The sequence below is a fragment of the Dermacentor andersoni genome, chromosome 4 (genome assembly GCF_023375885.2).
Source record: "Dermacentor andersoni chromosome 4, qqDerAnde1_hic_scaffold, whole genome shotgun sequence".
Taxonomy (NCBI): Eukaryota; Metazoa; Arthropoda; class Arachnida; order Ixodida; family Ixodidae; genus Dermacentor; species Dermacentor andersoni.
The window spans coordinates 217435655-217462621 of record NC_092817.1 but is presented as its reverse complement, the minus strand read 5'-3'; the positions used below and the strand labels follow the sequence as shown (position 1 = coordinate 217462621).

General features: G+C 48.3%; 1 protein-coding gene across 2 annotated transcripts in view; it reads left to right on the top strand.

The window, feature by feature from the left end:
- Positions 1-7255, top strand: part of LOC126538449 (putative fatty acyl-CoA reductase CG5065) — a 134189-nt gene extending 126934 nt beyond the window's left edge. Inside the window, exons 10-13 of one of the 2 annotated variants that reach the window (XM_050185291.3) lie at positions 1069-1198; positions 4690-4817; positions 5453-5530; positions 6992-7255. In XM_050185291.3, the coding sequence (XP_050041248.1) occupies positions 1069-1198; positions 4690-4817; positions 5453-5530; positions 6992-7163 (508 nt within the window). In that variant the 3' untranslated portion in view covers positions 7164-7255. The remainder of the gene's footprint in view (positions 1-1068; positions 1199-4689; positions 4818-5452; positions 5531-6991) is intronic. The other variant, XM_050185290.3, reaches the window with a different exon arrangement.
- Positions 7256-26967: the final 19712 nt, after the last annotated feature.

Genomic DNA, 26967 nt, shown 5'->3' with positions numbered 1-26967 from the left:
AACAAGTGCTCGATGCCAAACCACTTCGACGGAACGGATGACGACCTGCTGTGGGATACCGAGGGCGGCAGTTCAAGCGGTGCGACGAACTCGAGTGGCAGTGATAGTAACTGAGCATCCGATACTAGCGGTGGGTTCACTGTCTGTACCGATTTTTCTTTTGAATGTTTGCAAAATAAAATGTTATTTCTCGCACCCGTCTCGTCGTGATGTCGCGGTGAAAGGAGGGAGGGGGGGGTCATTCTAGATTTTTCAAATCTAAGCACCCCCCCCCCTCACTTTGGGCATCGCGATCGTGAAAAAAAGGGGGTGCTTAGAATCGAGTAAATCGGAGAGACGAGAACTAGGAGCCGGATTCCTGATTAATAAGGATACAGCTGGTAAGGAATTCTGTAACATTAACGAGAGGGTGGCAGGTCTTGGCAGAGCTTGACTATTATGTCGCTGCAAAGCTTTACACCAGCACCGATGTAGAATACTAGGTCACAGCAGTCTCTGGTTAGACACTACGTCACCAGCGTCACTGCCCGCGTTGTTACTGATGTACGCCTCTCCGGTAACTCCGTATTCGGTAAAGAAGTTCGCTGACACACTCTTTATTGCCTTAGTTACTCGTCAGAGGCGCTCTGCATTGTATTCGATTGTGAACGTACTGTTTCATTGTTGTTTTCATTCAGTTGACGCTTCGAAGCTTTCTCAAGGGCCGTTTTCAGTGTAGCAGGAGCACCTGTAATTGCAGCCATAACAGCAGCGCCAAAAAACACACAAAAGAAAGGAACACTGACAGACACACGGACAGACACACTGTCCGTGTCTGTCAGTGTTCCTTTCTTTTCTGTGTGTTCTTTGGCGCTGCTTTTATGCCTGCAATAAGTGATGAACTCGTTTTACTGAAGCACCTGTAAACACGAAATTTTATGGGAGTTTGAAAGGGACAATGTTATACGCCCGACAGAGCGGAATGACAGGTTCCCTTTCATGAATCTTCATGCTACTTGCTTGTTTCCGCAGAGCTAATTTGTCGTGTTTATGGGACCGCCCAACATTGACCGCTTTCTTTATCTTCAGCCTGTGCGATATCTACAAGAGGATTCACCGTGCCATGGGCATTCTCGAATTCTTTGTCACTCACGAGTGGACCTTCAGCGTGGGCAACCTTCGACTCCTCATGGCGAGCCTCGAAGGGCCTGATCGCGAGGTGAGCAAAACATGTAACCCATCCTCGGAAGGGTCACCACTGCGGTGCTGGAAAATGGCGTGCCATTGCCACATGTGCGCAAGTAGTGGCAATGAGGCAATCATTGCGAAACAGCCAAAACAATGGGACAAGTGAAAAACACAGCACAGTGTTTCGCCCCTCCCGTCGTTTGCACTGTTTCCCCATAACGAAGGTAAACCAAATAGGCCAGCTCGTAATTCTTGTGGTATTAGAGTTAATTTTCGTAATGGAATGCAATTAAGTGACAGCAACATGTCATAAGCTTTCACCGCCGGAGCCGCACAAACTTCGAGCTGTTACAAATACGACGCGCGTGGGCTTGTGTCCGCCTTGGCGTCTTTCATAAGCGCTACGTACTTCTTTCAGCATCCATCGTCTTACTCCTATCACTGGGTCGACGTCTCGCGTTCTGCAACCGCGTTATTTGGTGTTAGTTCATGGCGGCAGTATTGCGTAGTGCGGGAATGTAGGACAGAGGAGAGTGAAGAACGCTCTGTACTCTCCTCTGTCCTACGTTCGCGCGCTACGCAATACCACCGCTACGAACTACGACCAACTCGGCCCAGCTTATACCTAGTTGGTGTTACTATTTCACCACGGCTTGCGTATGGCGCAATACATAAACATTGCACGAGGTTACACGTTGCATATGATGAAAATGAGAAGAATGCTTCTGAATGAAACTGCTTTCAGTTTTTTTTCTTTGTGTGTGTATGTGCGTGTGTGTGTGTGTGCGTGTGTGTGTGCGCGTGCGCGTGCGTGTGTGTGTGTGTGCGTGTGCGTGCGCGTGCGTGCGTGTTTGTGTGTGTATGTGTGTGTGTTTGTGCGTGTGTTTTATGGCTAACCGTAGTCAAACGCGGACAGACCGCATTGCCAGGTGCACGCAGGGCGTTGTGTTAGTTCGAGGAGAGAAGCGATTCTACTGCACCACACCTTGCTTAAATCTATGCGAACCCTGAGAGTTAAGTCAGCATCCATGTCATGTTACTATTCGCGACTTGTCCCTGCCAGGCTGTTTCGTAACCGCTCAGCCTCCTCTGTTCCTCCGGTTGGAAGCACTCGGAAAAAACAGGGGTCCCTATTTTAGAGAATGTCCTAATGGGTCCTACTCGGCTTCCACTGCCTTGGGAGTGGCAGATTATCCAATGTGACATCTCTTTCTTAGAAATATCGAAACGAGCACCTGAGGCTCACATACAATCGCATTTTCTTGAACTTAAAGAGAAGTAATCCTTGGGTAAATTTTGCACAGATGCTTCGAAGTCCCCTGCTGGTGTTGCTTACGCAGCTCTCGGACCCTCATTTTCAACATCTGGGGCACTAAACTCACACGCCAGTATCTTTACAGCGGAAGCATACGCCATACTCTCGTCTGTTCAACACATAAGGTTCACAAATATCGCTGAGACTATTGTCTTCACAGACTCCTTAAGCGTTGTGGGAGCCCTAATTAGTTCACGAAAACATAACTCCGTTTTGAGATAACTATATAGCTTCTCGTGCTCCGCGTATATGTGCAACCAAGTGATTGTCTTATGCTGGGCACCTGGCCTTAACGGTATAAAAGGCAACGTAACATGCTGACGAAAACGCTACGTCAGTGAGTTTTAGCGACACAGATGCTCATGTCCCCATCCCTGCCACAAAGCTAGTCTTTTCTACGTCGTAAACTCAGGAACAATTGGCAATGAGAGTGGGATACACAACCACTCAATAAGCTATACATGATAAAACCAATACTAACTGTATAAGTGAGAAAACAGCACGGCACAAGGACGTACTTGTTTGCCGATTAAGAATCGGACACACATATGGAACTCTCGTACCTCTTCGCTGGGGGGGGGGGGGGGGGAGGACATTTTCTGACTTGTAGTAAGTGCTGCAATAGTCTCAAAGTCCTACATGTTCTTATTCAACGCCCTGCAATAGAGGCATAGAGGAAAAAGTATTTCCCCTCTACATATCGCGAAAATATACTTCGTCACCCGACATTTTTTCTTAGCAATGACCCGCTTTTTAACCTGAAATTAGTCTTAGTTTTTAGCTCAAACAGACACTCTGAAAATCATTTGGCCAGGCAATTTTTAACACATGATACACAGCCCTTATATTCAAGGGCTTTGCCCGCCGTGGTTGCACAGTGGCTATGGTGTTGGGCTGCTGAGCACGAGGTCGCGGGATCGAATCCCGGCCACGGCGGCCGCATTTCGTTGGGGGCGAAATGCGAAAACACCCGTGTACTTAGATTTAGGTGCACGTTAAAGAACCCCAGGTGGTCCAAACTTCTGGAGTCCTCCACTACGGCGTGCCTCATAATTAAAGTGGTTTTGGCACGTACCTCTTTTTTTTTTCAATGGCTTTCTTGAAGCTCTGGTGTGGCTGTTATGTTTTCTAGCATTGTTTTTAACGAAACCCAATCGCCATAGCCCACATCACTACCCAGTGAGTGTCATTATTTTAATACCTATAGATCTTAAACAATTTACAGCGATAGTTTTTAGGCCATTTTACAGCCATGTCACATCTACCATAATGAATTCATAGTCCACGCCATCCGCAATTAATCGACAACATTGCCACTTGTCCTGGCGCTCTTTGGCCATGCCTGGCCCTTGCGCCATAAAACACCAAACATCAAATGGATGCGAAAAGACTCACCATACAGTAAATTGTTTAGCCTGAGGCGAGACAAGTTGGGGCGTAGTGTGCCTAAAAGCGAGGAATTTTTATTATGCGACGGGAAATTACTGAGCAGAAATTGCGACCTGCGCCTTCCCTTATCACGGTGCACTGCCTGACCGCGACTGTCCTGCAGCGTAATCATTCGGAAAAGTCACCACTTGCATCGGTATCTTTCCCTCGAGACTCTAATAAATGCTTTGATCCCTCGTATATTTAACAGAAATGAATATTCTACCATTTTTATTCGTGAAATTTCGAATCGGATACGACTCGAACGGCATTTGCATTCGAAATTTCCAGTGTTCGCGCACCCCTCAAATGTAAGCACCGCTTTAGTTAAATAGCATTAAATCCTTCCCTAATCCTTGCTTCACATAGATTCAAGTAGGTGCGTTGTATCTGCACAGTTTTTTTTTCCCCAACGAGGGCATGTGCACTTGACAGAGGGGGCGAAAATCAATGTGATGAACTGTAGGCACGCGCTGCGAATGGACCGTGTATATTTCAGACGACGCGCCAGTTGGCCTCTGTCACATGCTGCTTATGAGCGTGGACGTTACTGCCTGTGGAAGGAGCCTCGAAGCTATAATTTGAGTCTCTGTTTTAGGCAAATTAGTACGCAGAGTTCTGAAACTTGTAGATTTGATGAACAGGCTCGTGTACTGGTGTCTTTCAATACAGTGTCAAACATGGCGCATCTCCTTATTGTATGGTCTAGGAGAAATCACTTCAGGCACTCTAAAATGGAGTACAAGTTATTGTTGTTTTTTCTTTCTCTGCAATTCCAGACGTTCGACTTCGACATTCGCTCCATCGACTGGGTGGCTTACATGGAACAGTACATACTAGGTGTGCGTAGGTACGTGCTGAAAGAAGACCCTTCAACTATCCCAGCCGCTCGGAGAAACCTTATCAGGTGAGCAAACACACCACTAAACGTAAGACTGTACAAATGGCTTTTCGGTCTTGAACGCGTTGTGAACTCGCGCTAAAATAAGCCGGCTTGGGACATGCGAGCTTTAGGCGAGCGACAGGCGCTTCGAGGTATTCCTGCACGCCCCTTATTGCGTCGAATTTTTACGTCATGGGACGTTCTTTCTGCTCCTAGTGTGCTGCAACTGCCAACGCTAGCTCACGCGGAATACGACCAACAGCAGAAGAGCAGCACGAAGCAGCCAGTTACACCGCCACCGGTCGGAAAGCCGCTAAACAGCGTAGTGCAAACAAGACACTCAAAACATCTAAGCGTGTTTATGGTTGCTCTGAACGCTTTTCAAAGCACCTCCTAAAGTAAATGATCTGAATAACTTGCTGTTGGGTTGCAGCACCATTACACAAGATAAAGAAACATCACATCATTTCTTTAGGGTAACGGCCTTGAGGTCAGAAGGGCACTTTCTAGAAATGCACTCGTAGCTGCATTGCACGCACCAAGCATCACCTCCCACTCGTCTCGGCCCAACAAACGGTAGAGGGTTATGTACAGGCTAAGGTGGCTCGGGCACTTTCTCGCAAGCCTAAAGAGCATGTCGACCCCCCTCTCCTTAACAGCCACAGTGAAGGAATCACACAGACAAAACCAACCTCCTGGACGGCCCTGTGTAACACCGCCTCAGAACCGGCCCAAAGGTGAGCTTGCCAGAAAACTGCGCCGGCCACCCCAGCAGTCACTGGCCTCGCTTGCATGCTTCGCGCACTGCTCGGCGCCACACATTACCAGCACAGCCGCCGCGTAAGCTAACCGCACGCGCTTCAGCAGCTTGGCATCGCCTGCTCGTGTAGTGGCATGCCTCAGAGACAACTTACTGCCTGCGCATGTTTATTCCCGACCTAAAAACACGTAACGCTAGAACACCACAGATATATGAAAACGCAATCACCCAGTGGTACTTTCAACGATGCGATTTTACCACCTAACCTCGAAACAGATTGAGAATTCCCTCTGTCTGTGTCCGTAAGCGCGCTACATTTTACGGAATACCGGGGTACTGTGGAAGGCAGTAGCGACGCTGCCTACAACTTCTCAGAAACTGCTCCTCAGAAACTATCAATGTTGTGCAGCCGTATTTCTGAAACAAGTAAAAAACCAGATTGTGAGAAGAACCACGCGAAGTTTGTAGATTGCAGCGTCGGTGTGGTTTATAAGATTCTCTTGTCATGTGGCAAAGTGTACGTAGGGCAGTCAGGCCGCTGTATTAACGAGCACCTTAGAGAACATGAGCGATCCATACCAACAGGCACAGGTTGCCATTTGGCTCAGCATTGTAAAATATGCAAGTGCAAACCCATGTTTTGCGATACCACGATTTTGAAAAAGAGCCGTGACACCACCGCCCGAGAGTTATCGGAATCATTTTTCATTCAGTCATTGGGGTCACAGTGCATTAGTGTGCCTTCCTTAACCTTGTACAGCGCTGAATTTCGATTTTTGGATTCTGTCGCATGAGTGCGCTCTTGGGATCGGATGCTGGTGGCTCCACCGCGTGGTGCTCACTGCGCATGTTCCTCTAGTTTGAGCTGTCCATAAAGGAATGACGCAATAAAATGTCAGTTGAGAGTAGCGCCTTGTCCTGGGGGGGGGGGGGGGGTCGTCTTTCTTGCGTCTGTTGTTTTGCGCTAAACAAAGTATTAATGGATTCGCACCAACTAGCCCGCCAACGCATTGTGCCTACAACGTGTTTAAACCGTTTTTGTTTTAGGCAAGTTTTCTCGTGGAGCAATATTTAAACAGGCACTTAACGTTAACAGTTATGTCGTTGCCGACGCATCACAACAGCATTTAAAGGAATATGGTGCATGACTGCAAAAACATCTCCTCTCTGGTTGGCGCCACAATTTGGCGCCTCTAACGCTTGGGTCACCCAAACAGCTCCGGGAACCCGGTATTTCAGCAAAGCGTGATGCGCTCGCGGAGCGGTGGTAAACGGGTCTTTGCGCCAGTGCCGGCACCTGCGTTCTGTCGATCCGTGAGGGGGTGTGATAATATTCATTATTAAATAGTCCTTGCTGCGTGCTTTTTGGTCGTGGCTCATTTTGCGCGGGCATAGCACTACGGCTGCTGTCTCCTCACGCCCTTCGATTCATTTTCAGGATCTACTACATTGGAATGCTGGCACAGCTGCTCTTCGTCGCCGGCGTCATCCGACTTCTGGTGAAGCACACACGCACTTTCAATGACCTCTGGTGGAACCTTATCTCGAATGTTCTTCAACTGGCGGTGCGAATCTCCATGGCGATGCAGTCGTTTTCATCTCGTCACTGAACGTTCATATAGCACCACCGGCTGTACATTTTGTGCTGGCTCCCTATGCTGCTTTTATTTTGTATTAAAACTACCAAGAAATTTGTTCCCGATAGCATCTTATGTCGTCACTAGCCCCTCAATTTATTTTGCCTTGATCAGGGCAAAATAACTCTTTTTTACGTTTTTTTTTTTTTTTTTTACTTTCATAAATACCAGGTGGCGAAGAGTTTGGAGTGGGGCGAAAAGCGAAAACACTCGTGTACGCACATTTATGTGCACGTGAAAGAACTCCAGCTGGTCGAAATTTCCGGAGCTCCCACTAGAGTGTGCCTCATAATCACATCGTTGTTTTGGCGCGTAAAACCGTATAATTTAGTTTAATATTAACGAATGCACGTTCGTGTTCCCTTAGAAACACTGGTCTCAATGAGATACTTCAATTGCAATTTCATTTCATATCCTTGTTGTGAGCTGTGCACATCATTCCATTTTTTCATCCTATTCGTCTCGAGTAACATGCTTTTATTATCCATTAAATCTCTCTCTCTCTGAGCCGAAAAAACATGTTCTTTTTTTTCTGTTCGAGCCTTGTTGCTCAAATTCCCCCGTATAACTGTTAAGGTGCGTGAGTTCACAACCAATAAATACAACCACCGCGGGCCAGAAGGCTGTGGTCTCAAACACAAGCTCATTGGCACGTTGGGCTGCTGAGCACGAGGTCGCGGGATTGAATCCCGGCCACGGCGGTCGCATTTCGATGGGGGCGAAATGCGAAAACACCCGTGTACTTAGGTTTAGGTGCACGTTAAAGAACCCCAGGTGGTCGAAATTTCCGGAGTCCTCCACTACAGCGTGCCTCATAAAGTAGTTTTGGCACGTAAAACCCCATAATTTAATTTTTTTTAATTGGCACATTGCTGTCAACTCTAGGCAGTGTTCGCCATATCTGCGGAATTTAGGCGTTAAGGGAAATAGGGAACACTGACCAATTCTAGGCAAATTTCACGCTAGTGCATTGAAATGGTGAAACTCTTGACGGGACGGTGTGTTGATTCCAGTCGCGACTAGTAACCTTTACATTACATGCCAACTATGACTTCTGATCGCAAAGCAGTGCAGTGAACACACCTCGTCATGGAAACGAAATGTTACGGATGCCTTAGGCTTTAATTAAGACTCTTGACTGCGTGTGCGCATACTGAAACTTACCGAGAACTGTCCATAGGCAAAGCAACCTTGGCCAGAGTCCTGAGCGAGTTTTGCTTTTGAGGAAAGAGACAATTTACCCAGCATCTTCGTGCTTAGCTGAAAATGACGAGTAAGGGTGATGGTGCTACGTCAGTACAAATGCAACACAGAAGGAATCGGACAGAAAAAACGCTGCTAAAAGAAGGCCCTGACGAAGAAAACTCATCAGTCAAAACTCCAGCGATGTTCCTTGTTCGACAACTGCTTATTACGTCGGCACAAGGCATTAAAAATATTCACTTCTTTACATTGATGTCACAAAGTAGCGAACAGTTCCAAGAGTTGCGTTCTGCAGGGGAGAGGTTCCCATTTTCTTCACACTTCGAATAAGGTTCCGTGTAATCTTGGTACTTTAGTCTTGGTGTGAAACAACTTTGGGCAGCAACAAAGTATATGCGGGCTGACGTCTTCAATGGATATAGCTTCAAGCCGGACGCTGTTATCTTAGCACACCAACTTGCACTGCGACATAATTTTAGCGTGCTTCCAGTGACTTCACTATTTAAATATTTTAGAACGTGCACAAAAATTATAACATTTGCAGTCTTCGCACGCCACACAGAAATATATATACCATCGTGAAAGACTGACCACACTTGGCGAAGTTTAGGGAAATCTAGGGAATTCCTTTAGCGAAGTTAGGTGAAAACTGGCTTCATAGGTTGGCAGCACTGTCCAAGCATTTGAGGAACGGTTAGTGTACCGCTGTGAAAGCACTGTAAACACCAAAATTTGCTTCCCGCAGGGCATGAGACAATAAGATGGCGAAACACTCCAGCAAACAAATGTTGCAACCTCTTGCGTACCGGTGGTGCAGCGCCTTCGGGTGTGCGCGCCGCCTGCCCATCGAGCGCGGTATAAGGGACGGCGGCCACGTGTGCACTCGGAAAGCCCTTATTGAGGTTGTAACTAACACTTCGAGCAGGCCAGCTAGCTGCAGCTACGACTCTTCAGCTACGAATCTTCATCACTCGGTAAAGCTCGGTAAAGAGGGGTTTTCGACTTGCCAGCTGGGGTACGGGCAGCCGCAGCGACTGCCACGTCAGAAACGACGCTGGCTACCCAATCCGCCTCTTTCATTTTCCTGTGCTGCCCTCTGTCGCACGCCACTGAAAACGTTTTAGAAGGGTCCCGGGGCTTTCGGCGGTTGCTTTGTGTGCCTGCGCCCACGTTGAAGACGCGTCGGTTGTGCGTTTCGTGGATCGCCAATCATTAATAATGGCTTCTTCGGGAAAGCATGTCGTTCCTGAAGCCTTGTAGCACTCAGTGACTACTGGGTGAGCAGGCCTGAGTGCGCTGTTCTGCAAACAGTGCTGCCGATAAAGCCACGCTGAGTTCCGTTTGGCGGCACGGCTGCCTTGGAATTTGTCAGATTTCTGCACTTGGACATCACTTTGTGTTCTTTTTACACATTATTTAGACGGTTCGCATATTCAAAGTCTTCTAGCGCAGCCTTCTGCGTGAGATTTATTAAAGCGGTTCACTTGTTTACATCGACATCTACAGCCGCAGGTCGTTGTTATCGTCAAGTATTGTGGAAAAGGTCCATCGCTGATGTGAAATAGTGTCAAAATGTAGCAAAACATGCATATCTGCGCAAATGTGCCATGTTCTTACACCCTGAGACGAGTCAATATCGGCCGAACCACTTAAACAACGGTAAATGTGATCCAGATACATATATTACGGGCTGTTAATTCATTGTCGCTTTTGTTTAACTCCATCATACTTACAGTTTTTGCGTGATATAGAGCATTATTAGAGAAAACTGTGCTCGCATAAGTGCTCATTTGTAGGTCATGTTGTTCTCTCACGCAAACGCGCGGATGCCGTCGCTCACACGGCGTTGGTATAAAGGAACGAGGCGGTTGTTTATGCTGCTGTATACGGAATACAGCGTCTCTTGTTTGCCGCTTGACTCAGAGGCAAACAGTGTATCTCTGTTTCTTTAAAAAATGAACCATTCATGCAAGGCGGCAACTACCTGGCTCACGGTGCAGTCCGGACAACTCGGACGATGCCCTGGCCGCTTTCTCTTGTGGAGTTGCGGTCTTACGCTACGCACGTTTTCGGCACCGCACCGACGTCGAGCTATAGGGTAGTTTCAATGCGGTACACGGCACGAGTGCTTGAGGCAACGCGCGTCTGAGCGCTTTTCTTTTTCGGGGGACTTCCCGGCGCGCGGCCACACGCGCGACCCTTCCAAAACGTTTCGCGACTAATCCGTTAGGGCAGGGTGAATGCGGCGCCATGAAAGAGGCGGATTGCGAGAGCGGCGGCAGAGCTTTCCGCACACATCGCTTGCTGGCATGGAGGAAGGAAACCCAGGAGAGGCCCTGACGTCACTCTTTGTGAAGCTGAAGTGAAGCCGGAAGTTGGCGTTGCTCATGGCGCTGCTCCGCCCATCGGGCCAGCTCTCCTCTCTTGTTTACATTTCTCGCAAAACCACGCCGCGCTGCGCGCAACCGTGCTGCTCGGACGCGCGCGCTCCGCAGCAATACTAAACAATCGTTAGCACGTTGGCATGATTCCGCCAAAGAGGGCAAAATTTCCCGCGGATATTCCTTCGTCCGTTGCCATTGCCGTGGCGCGGTACATTGCGTACAGCGTTGCATGCGCGTTCATTTCACGAACTTTAGTTCCTCCTGTCCCACCTGGCCACAGCAACATCCGGTAGAGCACGGTCCAGATAACGCAGCACAACAAAACACGGAGACCAACGCAAACCTGCCCGCACGGCGCCTTTGCCACGGTACGAAACCTGCGGAGCAACACGTGTGAGCGCACAGAACAATAACAAAGTCGCCATTGTGGCCCGAAAGGCGTGGCCGCTACAGCAAAGAAAAAAAAATGAGAAAAAAAGAGAACTCACTAGGTCATTTCTGCCACACTTTTTTGCTAGCGCGCGGAAGGGGTAGGGCCTCTCTTCAGTTTCTTTCCTCCATGCTTGCTGGTGACCAACCGGGCAGTGTCGGAGGGACATCACGTGACACGCCCGGTGACGCTGATAGCACTTGAGATTCCCGTGCGCCGCCCGCGAAAGGAAAGCTTTTTTCCCAAACATACGCTGGCGCGAGTGCGACCGTCATGGGACGCGAGCATTGCACAACGTTCAGTGATCAAACGCAGCCGTCGTTTAGCTTGTTTCGTGAGCACTTCTATTGTGTTCGGTACAACGTCGATGAACTTTTCCCCTCTGGACTTTGCATGCGAATCTGCCTTTTGAACATTATTCTATAGTTTTCCCCAATGTGTACATCCTTAGGAGCATTATCGTGTGACTCCAAATCAGTTACTGACCTATTTTTCCCTAGTGGAAACATTAGTGCTAATTGCAGTTGTGGCTCAATTTCCGGCATACCCGACCCCGAGGAAGTATTGCCTACACTACCTGACGTTTCTCTAACTGAAAGGCGCAAAGTGTCTACCTTCTGTGACTGTTCTCGTGTCGACAATGTATCGATTTTAGACAAGCTGTCATTTAGTTTTGATGCTTTCTTCCACAGTGATGAAGATGTGCACAAACTTTGGAACCATTTTAGAAGTCTTATAAATGAATGCATTGACCGTTTCGTTTCAAGCAGAACAACATAAAGACAAAAAATAACCCCTAGATTTCACGGGAAACTCTGCAACTAAAACGGAGATTAAGAACATAAAAGAGAAAGCAGTCATGCTTCCGCATACTACCACATAACGAAAAGATTTCAGCTATTTCTTCTTCAGTTAAATACCACAGTGATCTGTAAAGCAGCGTTATTTATAATTACCATTACCAAACCACATTTTGCCGTCACGAGATGAATTTTCGCTGTTAATCTCACCGAAATTTAAAACATATTGTCGCGGTACAACGTGGACAGAGTGAGTGAGTGAATAAACTTTATTGCAGGTCCGGCGAGGACGCGAACTCGTCGCACACCCGGCTAGTCCCACGTCGGGACCGGCAGGTCTAGCCCACCGGCCCGGTCGCGGGCACGCCGGACGGCCAGGATTTGCTTTTCTAGAGCGGGGCTACGCAGAAGCGAGTCCCGCTCCTCCTTGATGAACTTGGGGTATGTCGACCCGCACTCTCAGAGCATGTGAGGTAGAGTCGAGGTCTGCGCAGGACGGGCAGGCGTCGTCGCGATACACGTCGGGGTAAGCCTCGTGGAGAGCGGACAGACACGGATATGTGCTGGTCTGTAGAAGCCTAAGCGAAACGGCTTGCGCCCTATTCAACTTAGGGTGGGGGGGTGGAAAGACCCTTCTTGACATGTAGAAATATTTTATAATCTCGTTGTGAGTAGCGGAAGCGTCCCTGTGACCGTAGAGAGGAGGGGAGTCAGTGCTCCTTATAAAGGAAGCGCGTTCGGTGAGGTCACGCGCAGCCTCGTGGGCAGACTCATTGAGGTTCGTGGAAGCACCCTCGACCGATCCTACGTGAGCGGGAAACCAGTGAATTGAATGGTTTGTGAGAGCATGTGGACTCGAGCAGCTCAGAAGACGAACAGCTTCCTTGGCGATGCAACCCTTCTGAAAAGCCCTAACTGCCGTTTTCGAATCACTATAGATTTCGGATTCACGACCGTCTAGCAGGGCGAGGGCGATGGCGACTCGCTTGGCGACTTCGGGGTCTAAAGTACTAATCGAGGCGCTATCGGAAATCTTTCCGCTCGAGTCGACCACAACGACGGCAAAGGTCTTCCCGTGGACAGAAGACAGGGAGACGTTCTTCAAGAACAACAGGACAACCTGATGATGATGATGATGTCCTTGATGAGTTTGGCGCTTACCCACTCACGGGGATTGGCCAAGAGTCGGGCAGACTTTGCTTATGTGTTCAGAAAATGGAGGTAAAATCTATAATTTTGTTACATAAATTTAAGCGAGGAAAAATCAAAACGGTTCAGTAGACTGTCATGCTATGAAGAGGAAAAAAAATTATCTATAATATATAAATGAGGCAATAGACGACGAATGAAAAGAATAATACGGTCATCAATGAAATCGGTTTGGTTCAATAATAAATTTTTCTAAGGCGAAGCACACATTCCTGTGTGAGTGCCCAAGCACAGACGCTCCGAAAGACAGCAGTACCGGAGTGTTCAATGGCAGGCCGAGCTGTCGCACTGTAATTTCTAATGTCGTTTTCCTCATGGAGGAGAAACGCCGGAATTACAGTAAGTAGTGCTCAATCGTCTCTAATGCGTTGCAAAAATGGCACAATGGGGATATTGCCAGACCAGATCGGTGCATGTAAAAATTTAGAGATGGGGCTCGACAACGTAGTCTCGTTAATGTGACTTCCGTTTGTCTTGTTTTACAAAATTTCTTGCTCCAAGGGAATTGTAAGTGGTGTAGTTCCAAGGATGATTTAAGGTTTGATTGTGATGTTAAAAGGATGTATCTTCTGAACCTGGCGGACGTGACAAAACCCATCGTTGGAAGAAGGGGAAGCACCGGGCCGCTGATAGAAGCCTTGGCCAAGCTGTCTGCTACCTCATTCATAAGTATGCCTTTGTGCCCAGGTACCCATATTAATCGTAAGCTTCTCAACTCACTTGGAGCCAGTGAGTACAAAGTTTAAATATGTGTGACTCGCCGGGAGCAGTAAGTGAGGTGCACAGCGACAAAGAATCTGTGACAACCAACCTGTTAAAAAACAAACGGAACAGAGGCACGTCTCCTTGTCCTAACCCAATCTCAGCCACCCACTAGACGGAGTCCGTTAATGCCCCCATCGTCGTTGTCTTCTGCGTAGAATACACGCGTCATTTGTCCCTCCCTAAAAGAGCATCGCCCCGATGCTAAACCAGAAATGTCACTCGCGGAAGTAAGAGTCTCTCACATAGTTATTCGCTCACATACGGCTTCATGCGGACAACTTGCACAAGTTCAGGACGGTGCGTGCGGCGCCGCGTACAATTGGGACTATCGGGGATGACCTCGTACGCGACATCACTGAGTCGGCGTAATGCTCCATATGGTCCGAAGTATCGTCTCAACAGCTTCTCGGAGAGGCCTCGTTTCCGTATAGGTGTCCAAACCCACACTCCGTAGCCAACGTCATAGAGTACCATTCGACGGTTAAGATCATAGCGCCCTGCGTCGTAGTCTTGCTGCTGGCAGATCCGCAAGCGTGCGAGCTGCCGAGCCTCTTCTGCGCGTTGCGTAAACACATCGGCGTCCGTATCAGTGTCGTCAAAGTCGCGTGGAAACATTGCATCCAACATCGTTCGTACATCCCGTCAGTGAACAAGGGTGAACGGAGTCATGCGCGTTGTCTCTTGTTTCGCCGTGTTATATGCAAAGGTGATATAAGGTAGGATGTCGTCCCAATTTTCCTGTTCAACATCCACGTACATGGAGAGCATGTCTTCAATTATTTTGTTTAGGCATTCTATTGAACCGATGGTTTGTGTAAGGTAGGCGGTTGGCTTCCGTTGAGCCGTTCCACTTAGCAGCAAGACGTGATCTAAACGTGCAGCCGTGAATGCGGTTCCTCGGTCTGTTATTACGACGGTTGGTGCGCCGTGTCGCAGCACAACATGCTCAATGAAAAAGCGCGCCACTTCGGCTGCTGTGCTTCTCTGGATTGCCTTTGTTTCAGCGTAACGTGCGAGATGGTCGGTTGCGACGATAACAAAGCGATTCCCTGCAGTGAAAGTGGGAAGTGGGCCCAATATATCCATTCCGATTTGGTCAAATGGTCTTCGAGGAACCTGGACGGGCTGTAGGAGGCCGGCTGGTTTCGATGGAGGCGACTTGCGCCTCTGGCAGTCGAGGCAAGTGCCAACGTGATGTTTCACGGTGGTGGTAAGTCTCGGCCAGTAGTACCTTCGCTGCACTCTGGCTAATGTTCGCGTGTAGCCTAAGTGACCAGAAGTCACCTCGTTGTGGCAAGCTTGAAGTACTTCCGTACGAAGAGCTGCAGGAATGACAAGCAGTAGGGGGACCCGTCGAAGAAAAGTTTTTTTTTTTTTGTAAAGGACCTTGGCCCGTAAACAAAACGACAATGGTCCTCTTGCGAAAACTCCAGGTGGTTTCGCAGATCTTCCCTCCAACTAATTGATTAGTTCAAGCAACGCAGGGTCATTCCGTTGTTGTTGCGCGATGGCGGATGTGTCCATAACACAAAGAAATGCTGAGGCTTCTTCTTCGGACAGAGCAGGTGACTCTATCGGCGATCGAGACAAGCAGTCAGCATCCGTATGTCGTTTCCCCGACTTGTACGTGACAGTCATGTCAAACTCTTGCGGCCTTAGGCTCCAACGTGCCAGTCGTCCCGAAGGATCTTTAAGGTTTGTCAACCAACACAGTGAATGGTGGCCGCTGATAACTGTGAAGTGGCGCCCATACCAATACGGGCGAAATTTCATAACCACCCATGCTACGGCGAGGCATTCTTTCTCAGTCGTGGAGTAATTAGCCTCTGCGCGTGAGAGTGTTCTACTTGCATAGGCAAGTACTCTTTCTCTACCCTCCTGCTGCTGCACAAGAACAGCTCCCAAGCCAACATTGCTTGTGTGGAGCAATGTAGGAGCGGTCTCATCAAAGTGAGCAAGCACTGGAGGTTTCTGGAGACGTTCCCGCGAGTCGTTGAATGCACCTTGCTCTTCGTCGCCCCATACAAAAGCAACGGCGCCTCTCGTCAGGCGAGTTAACGGCGACGCAATATGAGCAAAGTCTCCAATAAACCGCCGGTGATCATAGAGGCCGAGGAAGCGCCTGACAGCCTTTTTATCGGATGGTACGGGAAACTGCGATGGCGGCAATCTTTTCGGGATCAGGGCGGGCACCTGCGGGGCTGACGACGTGACCAAGAAACTGTAGTTCCGCAAAGCCAAAGTGGCACTTCTCCGGTTTCAGGGTAAGGCCGGCGGACCAGATGGACTGCAAAACCGCTTCAAGCCGTTCGAGATGTTCTTCAAATGTTGTGGAGAACACGATGACGTCGTCCAGGTACACTAAGCAGGTTTTCCACTTCAGACCCGAAAGCACAGCATCCATGAGGCGTTGGAATGTATAGCAGGGGCAGAGCACAGGCCGAAAGGCAAGACTTTAAATTCGTATAGGCCGTCTGGTGTCACAAAAGCAGTTTTTTCACGGTCTCTTGCATCTACTTCGATTTGTCAATATCCGCTCTTTAAGTCCATTGAAGAGAACTTCGGATGTAGTGTATGAGATTACTGTAAGGTCGGCTGTGAATAAGTACAGCATAATTATTGCTTAAAATTGCAGTTGCTATAATATGAGACAGTCGCGCTTTATACCATGCTTTGGAAATCAAAAGCGCACGCATGGCTACGGGAACACGCTCAGCTGCGTATCAGGCGAAAAATCGTCGTTTTGTTTTCAATCCGATTGGTTTCGCTTTGACTGTTTACCTCTTTCTGTACCGCGCCCATTGAAAATAGTTATCCCGCTAATGATAGTTTGAAACGCCGCTTTCGAGACCTTCCGCGCTGCTCACGGACACACTGCGCCATTGGACGTGAACGAGGAGAACCGCATTTTTGTCTTCTGAGCAGTTAGATTTTTTTCACGCCAGGTGGTAATTTTTGAATGCGCTCCGAAGTTCCCGATGGTCAAAGTAGAAAGCAAAGATGGCCGCCTGCGGGAGCGGAGCGTACGCTTCGAAAGTTCGCAGATATCGCGATTCTCGTGGGTCTGCGGCAGATTTTACCGATGCATCGAGCAGCAGCGAGTCTCAGAATGCTGCCCATTCGTCAGACTCTGATGGCGACGACGACACAAACAGCGCGGAACATGCGCGGCTGCAGCCCGGCACATCCTGCTGTACTGCTTGCAGTTAAATTTTTGTAGTGGGATAGAGTTAGTATAACCAACTAATCAAATCAAATCAAACTCTAGAGGAAAAGCTGGCCCGGAAAAGTGGGAACCGCTAGGGCCCCGCCCTGTTGCTACTGGTCAATGTGGCCAGCGTAGCCACTATTGAAATAGCTGAAAACAAGTACAGGTCACCTTATGCTTTATCATTTAAAAACGCATACCTGATGTATTTATGAAGCCGATGCGTTAATATTAAGTTTACGGAAAGCGCTTGCTAAGTGCGGGACTTATCTAAATCACGATGTACACATTCATGCAATAAAGGATGACACGAATTTCGGCTTAGAGTCTCTGTTTTTTGGGAGCGTAGTAGCTTCGTACAGTTTGGGTTTGACATGCGATCGCGCGTCAACATCTGACTCTATAGCAGATTCGTGCCTTTTGTGCCACGAAGTGCTCTGGCATATACCTTCACATGTAAGTAAACGAATGTATCTTGTTCAGAACACCACGCGAGTAGACAGCTCCTGTCATGTATTACAATCGTTTGAGAAGCGTCACAGTAGAGCGTTTTTTTTTTTTTTTTACATGCGGAGCGGTGTTTTTATTTGCAGGTTTCCCTTCAGTAGGAAATTGCTGGACAGGCGGTCCAGCGCACCGGAATTGTACTGGCGAATCCACCAGCAAGTCATAGAATCTAGTTAATTGTTGCACTTTGAACAATAATGATTCTACAAAGGCCACAGCTGAAAAACAGCCTGATGCCGAGTATTTATGTGCCACGAAGCAATCAAGAGACGAGTGCCTAATACGGACGAAATGGAGTGCATGAACGAACATATTAATAGCGTAGGCGTTTTAATAACTGTGCAATATCTTCAACACTTCCTTGCATGCCATTTCATGTGGCATATTTTTTCTGGTCACAAATGTGTGCAGCGGATCTATCTGCATGATCGACTCCGGGCCTGTGGGACCGTTTACTTGCACTTGATGCTGAGTCTTTTACATTTATCCATAAACTGCAGATATGCACATCGGATCACTACGAGCATTTTCAAAATTCAATTATTTTAGACACCGGGCCCATATATGCAATACTGACTAACCAGCTGGGACACATTTTTGTTGAGTATACTCGCAGGCAAGTAAAATAGGTAGATCATGAGGACAGCTCCCGCTCATTTTTCTTAAATCAGTGTGTACAAGCGGTGCGCAAAAATAACTTTTTTCTCGCGCACCGATTATTTTTCTGCATAAGCAAGAGAACCCACCACGTTAGTGTAACATATGTTGTACGTCACACTAATATGTGCTTTAATTTACCAAGTGAGATGAGTTACTTTTATGGCTCATTCAGTGAAATCCCACTGCAAGCTGCATTCATCAGTCTTCGATTGGATTTTGCAAATGTTTAATGAAACATGTTTCCCTGTAATGCAGATATGCAATGGCAAGCCCTCCCGTGTGTTCCAAGGGTAAAATTTAAGCTCTAAAATAAAGAAGACATTTCTAGTCAGAAACAAGCAAAACTGGTGAATGCGTAGTATCGGAAGCCCAAGGTACAGAAATTATGAGAAGTGTAGAATGATTTTAAGGAAAGAATGCTATTTCAAAATGCAAGACTCTCTAGTGGGGGTCAAGCAAGTCAATATAGGTAGAATACCCTGCAAAATTATGCGAGTGAGGGGATGTCAAAAAATGGGTCAGTCAATGCGTTGTTTTTCTGCAAAACAAAAGCTGATGATTATCATTACATAAGTCACTTAAGCATCACGAGGCTGTTGCTTGATAAATTCGGAAACAAACAAAAAAACAAGACTCCCAGAAATAAAAAAAACACTTCAATGGTGCTCTCTCCACACTGGGATAAATAAAAATAAACGGATCGCATCTAACGTGGACATATCAGACACCTTGTAAAATACTAAAGGAAAAATTCAGTTTTGAGCTATGGCACTTGCCGCATAGATGTGGAGGGCCTTGCACCAATAGTGATAGTTACCACTGCATTTAGGAAGTGAAAGCATTTCTGCAGACAAGGATGATCATATCTTTGGCTACCACTTCCAATACCTCCACCAATTGTTACATTGCTGCACGCAGCCATACTAAGGATCTCGCAGCAACATCTGCAGGTAAAAAGCAAAAGCAGTCAAAGTGCTGGTGTATTCTGAGCAATATGTTTGAAAACATTTAAACAAGAAGAGTGCAAGAAGCGAACATAAGAACTGCATTTATTTCCATAATTTCCCATTTGAATGGCCTTTTCTTTTTGCTAAGACAATGCCTAAGCCTAGCCACAGCAGCTCCCTCATGCAGACTCTACAAACCAAGTTGCCGTGGAGGCAAATGCAGATAAGAGGCAAGAAGCAATAGCACTGGTATTGACGTTCATCTAATTTCTTTCTTTTTCTTACGTTTAGGCAGCCAGCACACCCCGAACTGCTACCTTGACTGCGGGTGTGTCACCCTAGTCGCCAAGGAAGCATTTGAGGGAAAGACAGGCAATGTGAACAGCCACTTCTCCATGTAAACGACACTCTTTCTCTCTGATGACTCCTACGCCTCGCCACGCCAGCTCACGTGTGCAGACCAACAAAGATGCCGCGGAGGCACGTACAGGTCAGAGGCAAGAAGCAGTGGCACTGGTGTCGACATTCACCCAATTTCTTTTTCTTACACTGAGGCAGCCAGCACACCTCGAACAGCCACCTTGACTGCTTGTGTGTCAGCAATTCCTGTTGTACATATGCTCATAATAAACGTCAGTAAAATTGAACTTGATAATAAGCTTGAAGGCAAATGGGACATTGATGCATTGCTTTTTGCACATTTAGTGTGCACATACAGTATATGTTATACTTTGCAGTGCTATAGAGCGCACTTTGAAGCTTCCCTCTATATTTTGCACCTTTAATTACGTATGTGATATGTGTGTGTGTAGTGACTTTTGAAGGAGAGGAAGAGAGAAGTGCAGTGCCGTAACTGTCTCTCAGAGGAGAACACCTCAACAGCACTGCACAGGGAAAGGGGAGGGGGGAGAAAAAGATCAGGGAGAGAAGGAAAAGAAGGCGGAAAAAAATAACAAGAAGGGTGAAGAAGCAATGCGGAGCTTACAGCCGCGCTCTCAGCTGCGTGTCACAGCAAAAGTCAAGTAGGGCAGGAAGCGCTTTCTTGACAATGGAAGGGTGGGCTGCCGGAAAGAGAAGTGCTCCCTCCGAGTCACAGGGCAGTCCCACACGACGGTATGATGCAAACAGCGCAGTGCGCTCAACATCGAAGGCCGGGCAGCGGAGCAGAAGGTGCTCAAGCGTCTCCTCCTCGCCGCAATCCAAGCACGCGGGGCTGCCTCTTCCGTGCAGTCTGTGCATTCTGGCGGCCGTGTTGTAGCAGCCGACGCGCAGCCGAAGGAGAAACGAGCGGTCCCAGCGGGAGAGACCCGTGCGGGGGAGGAGGCGAGGGGGCGTACCTGCAGCAACGCGCGGATACGGGTGCTGCGCGCGGAGAATGAGCAGTATCGCCGTCTTGGCCACGTCGAAAGGGGTGACGGAGCTGGCGAGGGGGAAGCGAGTCGAGAGAGCTTGCTTCGCGAGGGCGTTGGCCGCTTCGTTTCCGGGCAGGCCGATGTGCGCGGGGACCCACTGCAATGCCAAATCGCAGCCCTGATTTACGAGATGGCGCAGTTTTGATCCCACGCGCTGCACAAGCGGAAGACCGGCATAGTCCTTCCTCAGCGTGCACAGAGCCGCACGCGAGTCCGACAGTATCGCGGCAGACGAGACACCGCACTGCTGAAGAAGTAGGTCAGCCGCGAGGTCAATCGCCGCGAGTTCGGCGACTGTCGACGAGGCAGGAAAACGAAGGCGGCACTGTCGAGATGCAGAAATGTCCGGTGCCGTGCACGCGGCAGCGGCGGAACCGTCACTGGACACGGATCCGTCAGTGTACACTAGAAGTCGGTCGCGTAGATGTTCTAAGATCAATGCAGCCGTCTCCTGTTGCATGGCACACAGTGCTGTTTGTCGCTTGCTCTTGACGCCCGGGACAGTGATGTTTACGTCGAGGAGCGCGGAGGCGTGCGGCGAAGGCGGCAGGGGGAGGAGCTGAGGCAAAGAGGCGATGCGAGTGCTGAACTCAGTGGCACGCTGGCCCATGCCCGAGCCCTCGAGGGTGTGGAGGCGGCACACGAGACGCTGACCCTGTGGCGACCGTTGCAGACGCTGGATGTGGTGAAGCGCTTGTCTCCGCGCGCGAAGTGAGGGCGGCCAATTTCCCGCTTCGGCGAGAGTTGCCCCCACTTGCGGGAAGCGGGGAAGCGCGTACATTTGGCGAACTGCGGTGCGGTGCTCGAAGTCGATGGCGTTCCAGTTGGCTGCACTGGCGTTGGCGAGTGGGAGCGCGTAGAGCGCTCGCGACGTTGCGATCGAGTTGTAAACTCGGAGCGCAAGATGCGGTGTGCAGCCGCGGCCTCGGGCGAGCAGGGAGCGTGCGGCGCCTGCGACTTTCCTGGAGTCCCTGCAGAGTTGTGTGGTGGCCGCGTTAAAGTTGAGGCGGCAGTCGATGTGGAGGCCGAGGTATCGGACTTTTCTCTGCCACGGGAGGGAGCTTCCGCGCAGCGAGAGAGATGCTGTCGGATACTGTCGGATACTGTCGGCTTGGATTTGGATTTTGTGGCGGATGGACGTGCTTTTCGGGGCTCCGTGGCGACGACGAAATCATAAGTTTTTGTGCATGCTTTGAGCTTGCTTCTGTTTTTATATGCTGGTTTTTTTGCATTTAAATAGTAATTGGGCGTGCGGACGCTCCTGTGTCGAGGCTTCAGCGACTTCGTTCGTAGCTAAATAGTCTTTTTTCTTCTTATTAGCTGATGTTTTTGAAGTGATTTATTTTGCATGGAGCAGGAGCGCAAATTTTGAATTCGCGGTAAGCGTGGTAAACGTACCGGCTTTGTCTAGGTTTGGCGGTTTCCTTCGTTAGGCCTAGGTGCTAGGCGGGACCTATTTGATAGGCCTATTTAACTATCTCAGCTAGCTCTTCGAAGTGATTTGGCGGACGTGTCGTTGAGCCTAAGGACGTAGGCCTAACGATGAGACCAAAGAAAGGGAAGGCCGCGGGGGACGCGGAGCAAGTGCTGTGCGACGAGTGCCTGCGCTGGTGCTCCCTCGACGAGACCAGTTTCCAGAGCTTAGCAGACGCGGAGGAGTCTAGCTTTACGTGCAGGCTGTGTGAAGGGGTCAGGGAAGCAGTACAAAAACTGGAAGGAAATTGGACAGCCAAGTTCGAGGAGCTGAAAGCAGACCTGAGGGAGGAGCGGGAGAGGCGGTTAGCTTTGCAGGCGAAAGTCGCCGAGTTAGTCAAGGTGGAAGCGGTGCAGGCCGCGCAATTAGTAAGAACCGCGGCCGAGCTTGGAGAAGAGAAGGAAAGGAGAGCAGAACTGCATAGGCGGCTCGATGCGCTTGAGACGCGCGCAGCGGAGAATGATGGGTCGGGACACCAAGCCGGGGGCAAAAACACAGAAAGTAGGGTAGACCCTGAATGCGAAGTCGGGGGCAGGGTGGCAGAGCAAACGGTAGTCAGCTCGCCGCCGGTGAGTCGGCGTAGTTATAGCGAAGCAGCGCAACACACCCCGCGGGAGGCGACGCTGCAGCCACAGGGGCGCCAGCGAGCGCGAGGAGAGGAGGGGAACAAGCTAACCCCAAGGAATGAGCTTATAGCCAATGATAAGCACAACCTGGAAGTTAGGAGGGAGGGAAAGAATGCCCTAGTACTTATCGGTGGTGATTCAAATATGAGGAGGTGCAAAAGAGCTATAATGGAGCGTGCAAAGGGCGATAGGCGGGTAGCAGTCGGGACGTTCCCAGGCAGGACAATGGACGCAGTACTGAAAGAAACAAAAAGCGAGCTTTCTGAGAATGTTGCAGAGCTCAATTTGGTAGTGGTAGCGGCGGGGCTAAATGATGTGTTGAATGGTGAAGCTGCAAAAGTAGTGGAAAGATTAGCGGAGGGAGTGGACGATTTAAGGGCGATAGCACAGCAAGTCCAGATCGTGGTATGCACAGTGCCGGAGGTGCAAGGAAGGAACGGAGCAATTGCCAAGGACGTTGTGGCTGTAAATTGTGAAATAAGAAAGCTAAGCCAGGAGAAAGGATTTGAAGTGGCAGACATAAACAGAGAAGTGCATAGAGCAGGCTTTGGCGGAGGCTTTACACGAGATGGCATCCACTTTAATGGAAGGCTAGGAGCCGAGATCGGCTGGCGCCTGGCAGGTCGGGCAGTAGCTTTTTTAGGGGGTCCGCTGCGCCTCAGGGCATAGGGGTAGGTAGAAACAGTGTAGAAAGTGCAATAGAGGCTGACGCCAATAAAATAGCCACTAGGAGGTCCAGGAAGAAAACTACAAATAAATTTAACACCAGGATCAGGTACATAAACATGCAAGGCGGTAGAAAGAGAGCGAGGTGGTTAGAAATAGAACAGCAGTTAAAGGACGAAGAAGTAGGTGTATACGCGCTATGCGAAACACACCTCAGGGATCTAGAAGACCCACCGCTTATTGAAGGCTACGTCTGGGAAGGGAGCAATAGGACAACAACGGAGAGGAAGGGAGGAGGAGTAGGTATGCTCATACACCAAGGAACAAATTGGCAAAGAATAAAGTTAACTTGCAAAGAACATGTCTGGGTATCAGGTACAATTGCCGGTAAAAAGGCATGGCTAGGAGTAGTTTATTTAGGGACAGGGTACAAATACAGGCAAGAGAACAAAGATCTAGTGAAGTGTCTCGATGACGATATAAAGCAGTTTGGAGAAGGTGCCGATATTTGTCTGCTGGGTGACATGAATGGCCACATCGAGGATCTGGATGGATACACAGATTGCAATGGGAAGTTGATGCTAGACTTCTGTGAACGACACAACCTAGTTATAGTAAATAGAGAAACTAAGAGTGAGGGACAAATCACGTGGGAGTCCCGTAACAGACAAACGACCATTGACTACTGCTTTATGTCGCAGGGATTGTATAGCAAGCTAGCAATAATGGAAATAGACGAAGAGGGGAAGTACAGCCTCGGAAGTGATCATAAGCGTATTAGTCTACAGTTGGGAGCCCTACTCAAAAGAGAAATACAGGGAAGCCAAAAAGAGTACGCAAAATTAAATGACGCGCAAATAGCGCAAATAGCGGCTGGCATAGAGGAAGCAATAATGAAACATCCCATGGAAAGGTGGGATTATAATGAGTTAGAACTACTCATTAGTACAAAAATAAAAGAGGTAAAAGGAGTAAACCGCTGGAGAGGAAAGGGGAAGCCACGAAGTTGGTGGAATAAGGAAATTAGAGAGGCCATCGAACAACGACGGTGGGCATCTCGGGAACACAGAGAAGCAAAGAGGGCGCAGTTATCTGAAGAGGAAATAGGCCAAAAATGGGAATATTATCGACAAAAGAAACAACAAGTGCAGGTCCTCGTCCAGGCTAAAATAAAGCAGTCCTCTGATCGCTGGCTGGCTGAAGCTCGCGATGCAACTAAAGGGGGGTCAAGAAAATTCTGGAACCATATAAGCTGGCTGGGTAAAGCTAATCACAGAAAAGAGGAACAGATTCACGATGCCGAAGGAAATTGTTTAGAGGGAGATGACGCTGTGAACTACATTGGTTCAGTTATAGCAGAGTCATTTAGGAAAGACGATAGGGTAATCGCCCCAAGTGAGGGAGCAACACAGAATAGCATAATAGAAAACAGCTTAGAATTGACCAATCTTAACTGGAAAAAGGCGGAGGCAAATGTTCCAAAATGCACGTCCGCGGGGATAGACGAAATTCCAATCAAGTTAATTAATGAACTTGGCCCAAGAAGCAAGGAAACGCTGATAAAAGCATTGGAGGCAGTCATAACAAATAAGCAAATTCCGCACAGCTGGAAACAGAGTAAAATGAATTTGATTTATAAAGGAAAAGGTGATAAGAAGAACATAAAATCTTTCCGACCAATTACGATAACATCAGTTATATATAGGCTGGCGATGCAGGCGGTGAAATTAAAAATGCAGTCATGGGTAGAAAGTAATAGAATACTTGGAGAACTTCAGAACGGGTTCAGAAGTAGTAGGCGCTTAGATGATAGCCTGTTCGTGCTTACCCAGTGCATAGAAATAGCTAAGGCGGAAAATAGACCTCTGTATTTAGCCTTCCTGGACATAAGTGGTGCATACGACAATGTGAACAGGGAACTCCTGTGGAACATATTAAAAGCTGAAGGTATCGGTAATGAGGTAATTGATTTTCTACAGGAACTATATCGAGAAAATAATGTTGAAATAACATGGGAAGGAATCAAGAGTACGTCAACTGTCGAGGTACACAAAGGATTAAGGCAAGGTTGTCCTCTATCACCGCTGCTGTTCATGCTTTATGTGATAAGCATGGAAAGAAGGTTACAACGAAGCAATCTAGGGTATAATCTGTCGTACAGATTAGGCGAAAAGGTTGTTGAGCAACGACTACCGGGTTTAATGTGCGCGGACGATATTGTACTGTTCGCAGGTAGCCAGGAAGATTTGCAAACTCTGGTTAATTACTGTGGGGACGAAGGAGACAGTTTAGGTTTCAGTTTTAGTGCAGCTAAGTCCGGTGGGATGTTTTTCAATGATACAACTGATCAGGAGCTTACAATACAAGGCCACGAAATACCCCGAGTGGCCGAATACAAGTATCTCGGGGTTTGGATAAACAAAGGGCAGATGTACACGGAAAAGCACGAACAGTCTCTAATAGCAAAAGGGCGAAGAGATGCCGGGATAATGAAACATAAGGCATTGTGGAGTTACAACAGGTATGAGGTACTGAGAGGCATTTGGAAGGGAGTAATGATGCCGGGGCTTACTTTCGGGAATGCGGTCCTGTGTTTAAGGGCAGAGGTTCAGTCGAGACTAGAGGTAAATCAGAGAGCTGTGGGAAGGTTAGCACTAGGTGCCCACGGGAAAACCACAAACGAAGCAGTACAGGGAGATATGGGCTGGGCGTCATTCGAAGCACGGGAAGCTCAGAGTAAAATCCTATACGAAAAACGTCTGAGGAAATTGGATGATAACAGGTGGGCAGCTAAGGTGTTTAAATACCTATACAGAAAGAGCGTTGACTCACAATGGCGGAAAAGAACTAGAAAGCTAACCAGTAAGTATGCCAGACACGAGGACGAAAAAGGACAGAGCATTAAACGACAGGTTGAAAATGCGGAAGGTAAAAATTGGATAAATTCAATGGGAAATAAGCATAGTGTAGAACTATATCGATACTGGAAACAGCAGATCAGGAAGGAAGCGTTTTATGATAACTCAAGAGGCAGTGCCCTACTCTTTGAAGCTAGATCAGGATGTCTTAGAACGCGGAGCTATAAAAAGAAATTTAACGAAGAAGAAGACACATATACTGTGTGTGGTAAATATGTAGAAACAATGGAACACCTCATACTAAAATGTGATGGTATCAACCCCGATGTCGATGCGGCCACAGTCACCCTTCCTGAGGCCCTAGGGTTCAGAGATAATGATAGTCATGTAAATAAAGGTGCGGTGGAAATTAGCAAAAGGCGATTGGAGGATTGGTGGCTCAAAAGCAGAGAGGTGACATAAGGTTAAAAGGGTAGGAAGACGTAGTTAAAGAAAATCGAGAAATTCAATAACACACAACACAGATAAAAATAAAAGGCAAAATAAAAATCTGAGCATGGTGGCAACTGCCATCGCCCCGTTTCAAAGGGGACGCTCCTACCTTCCATCCATCCATCCAGAGTTGGCA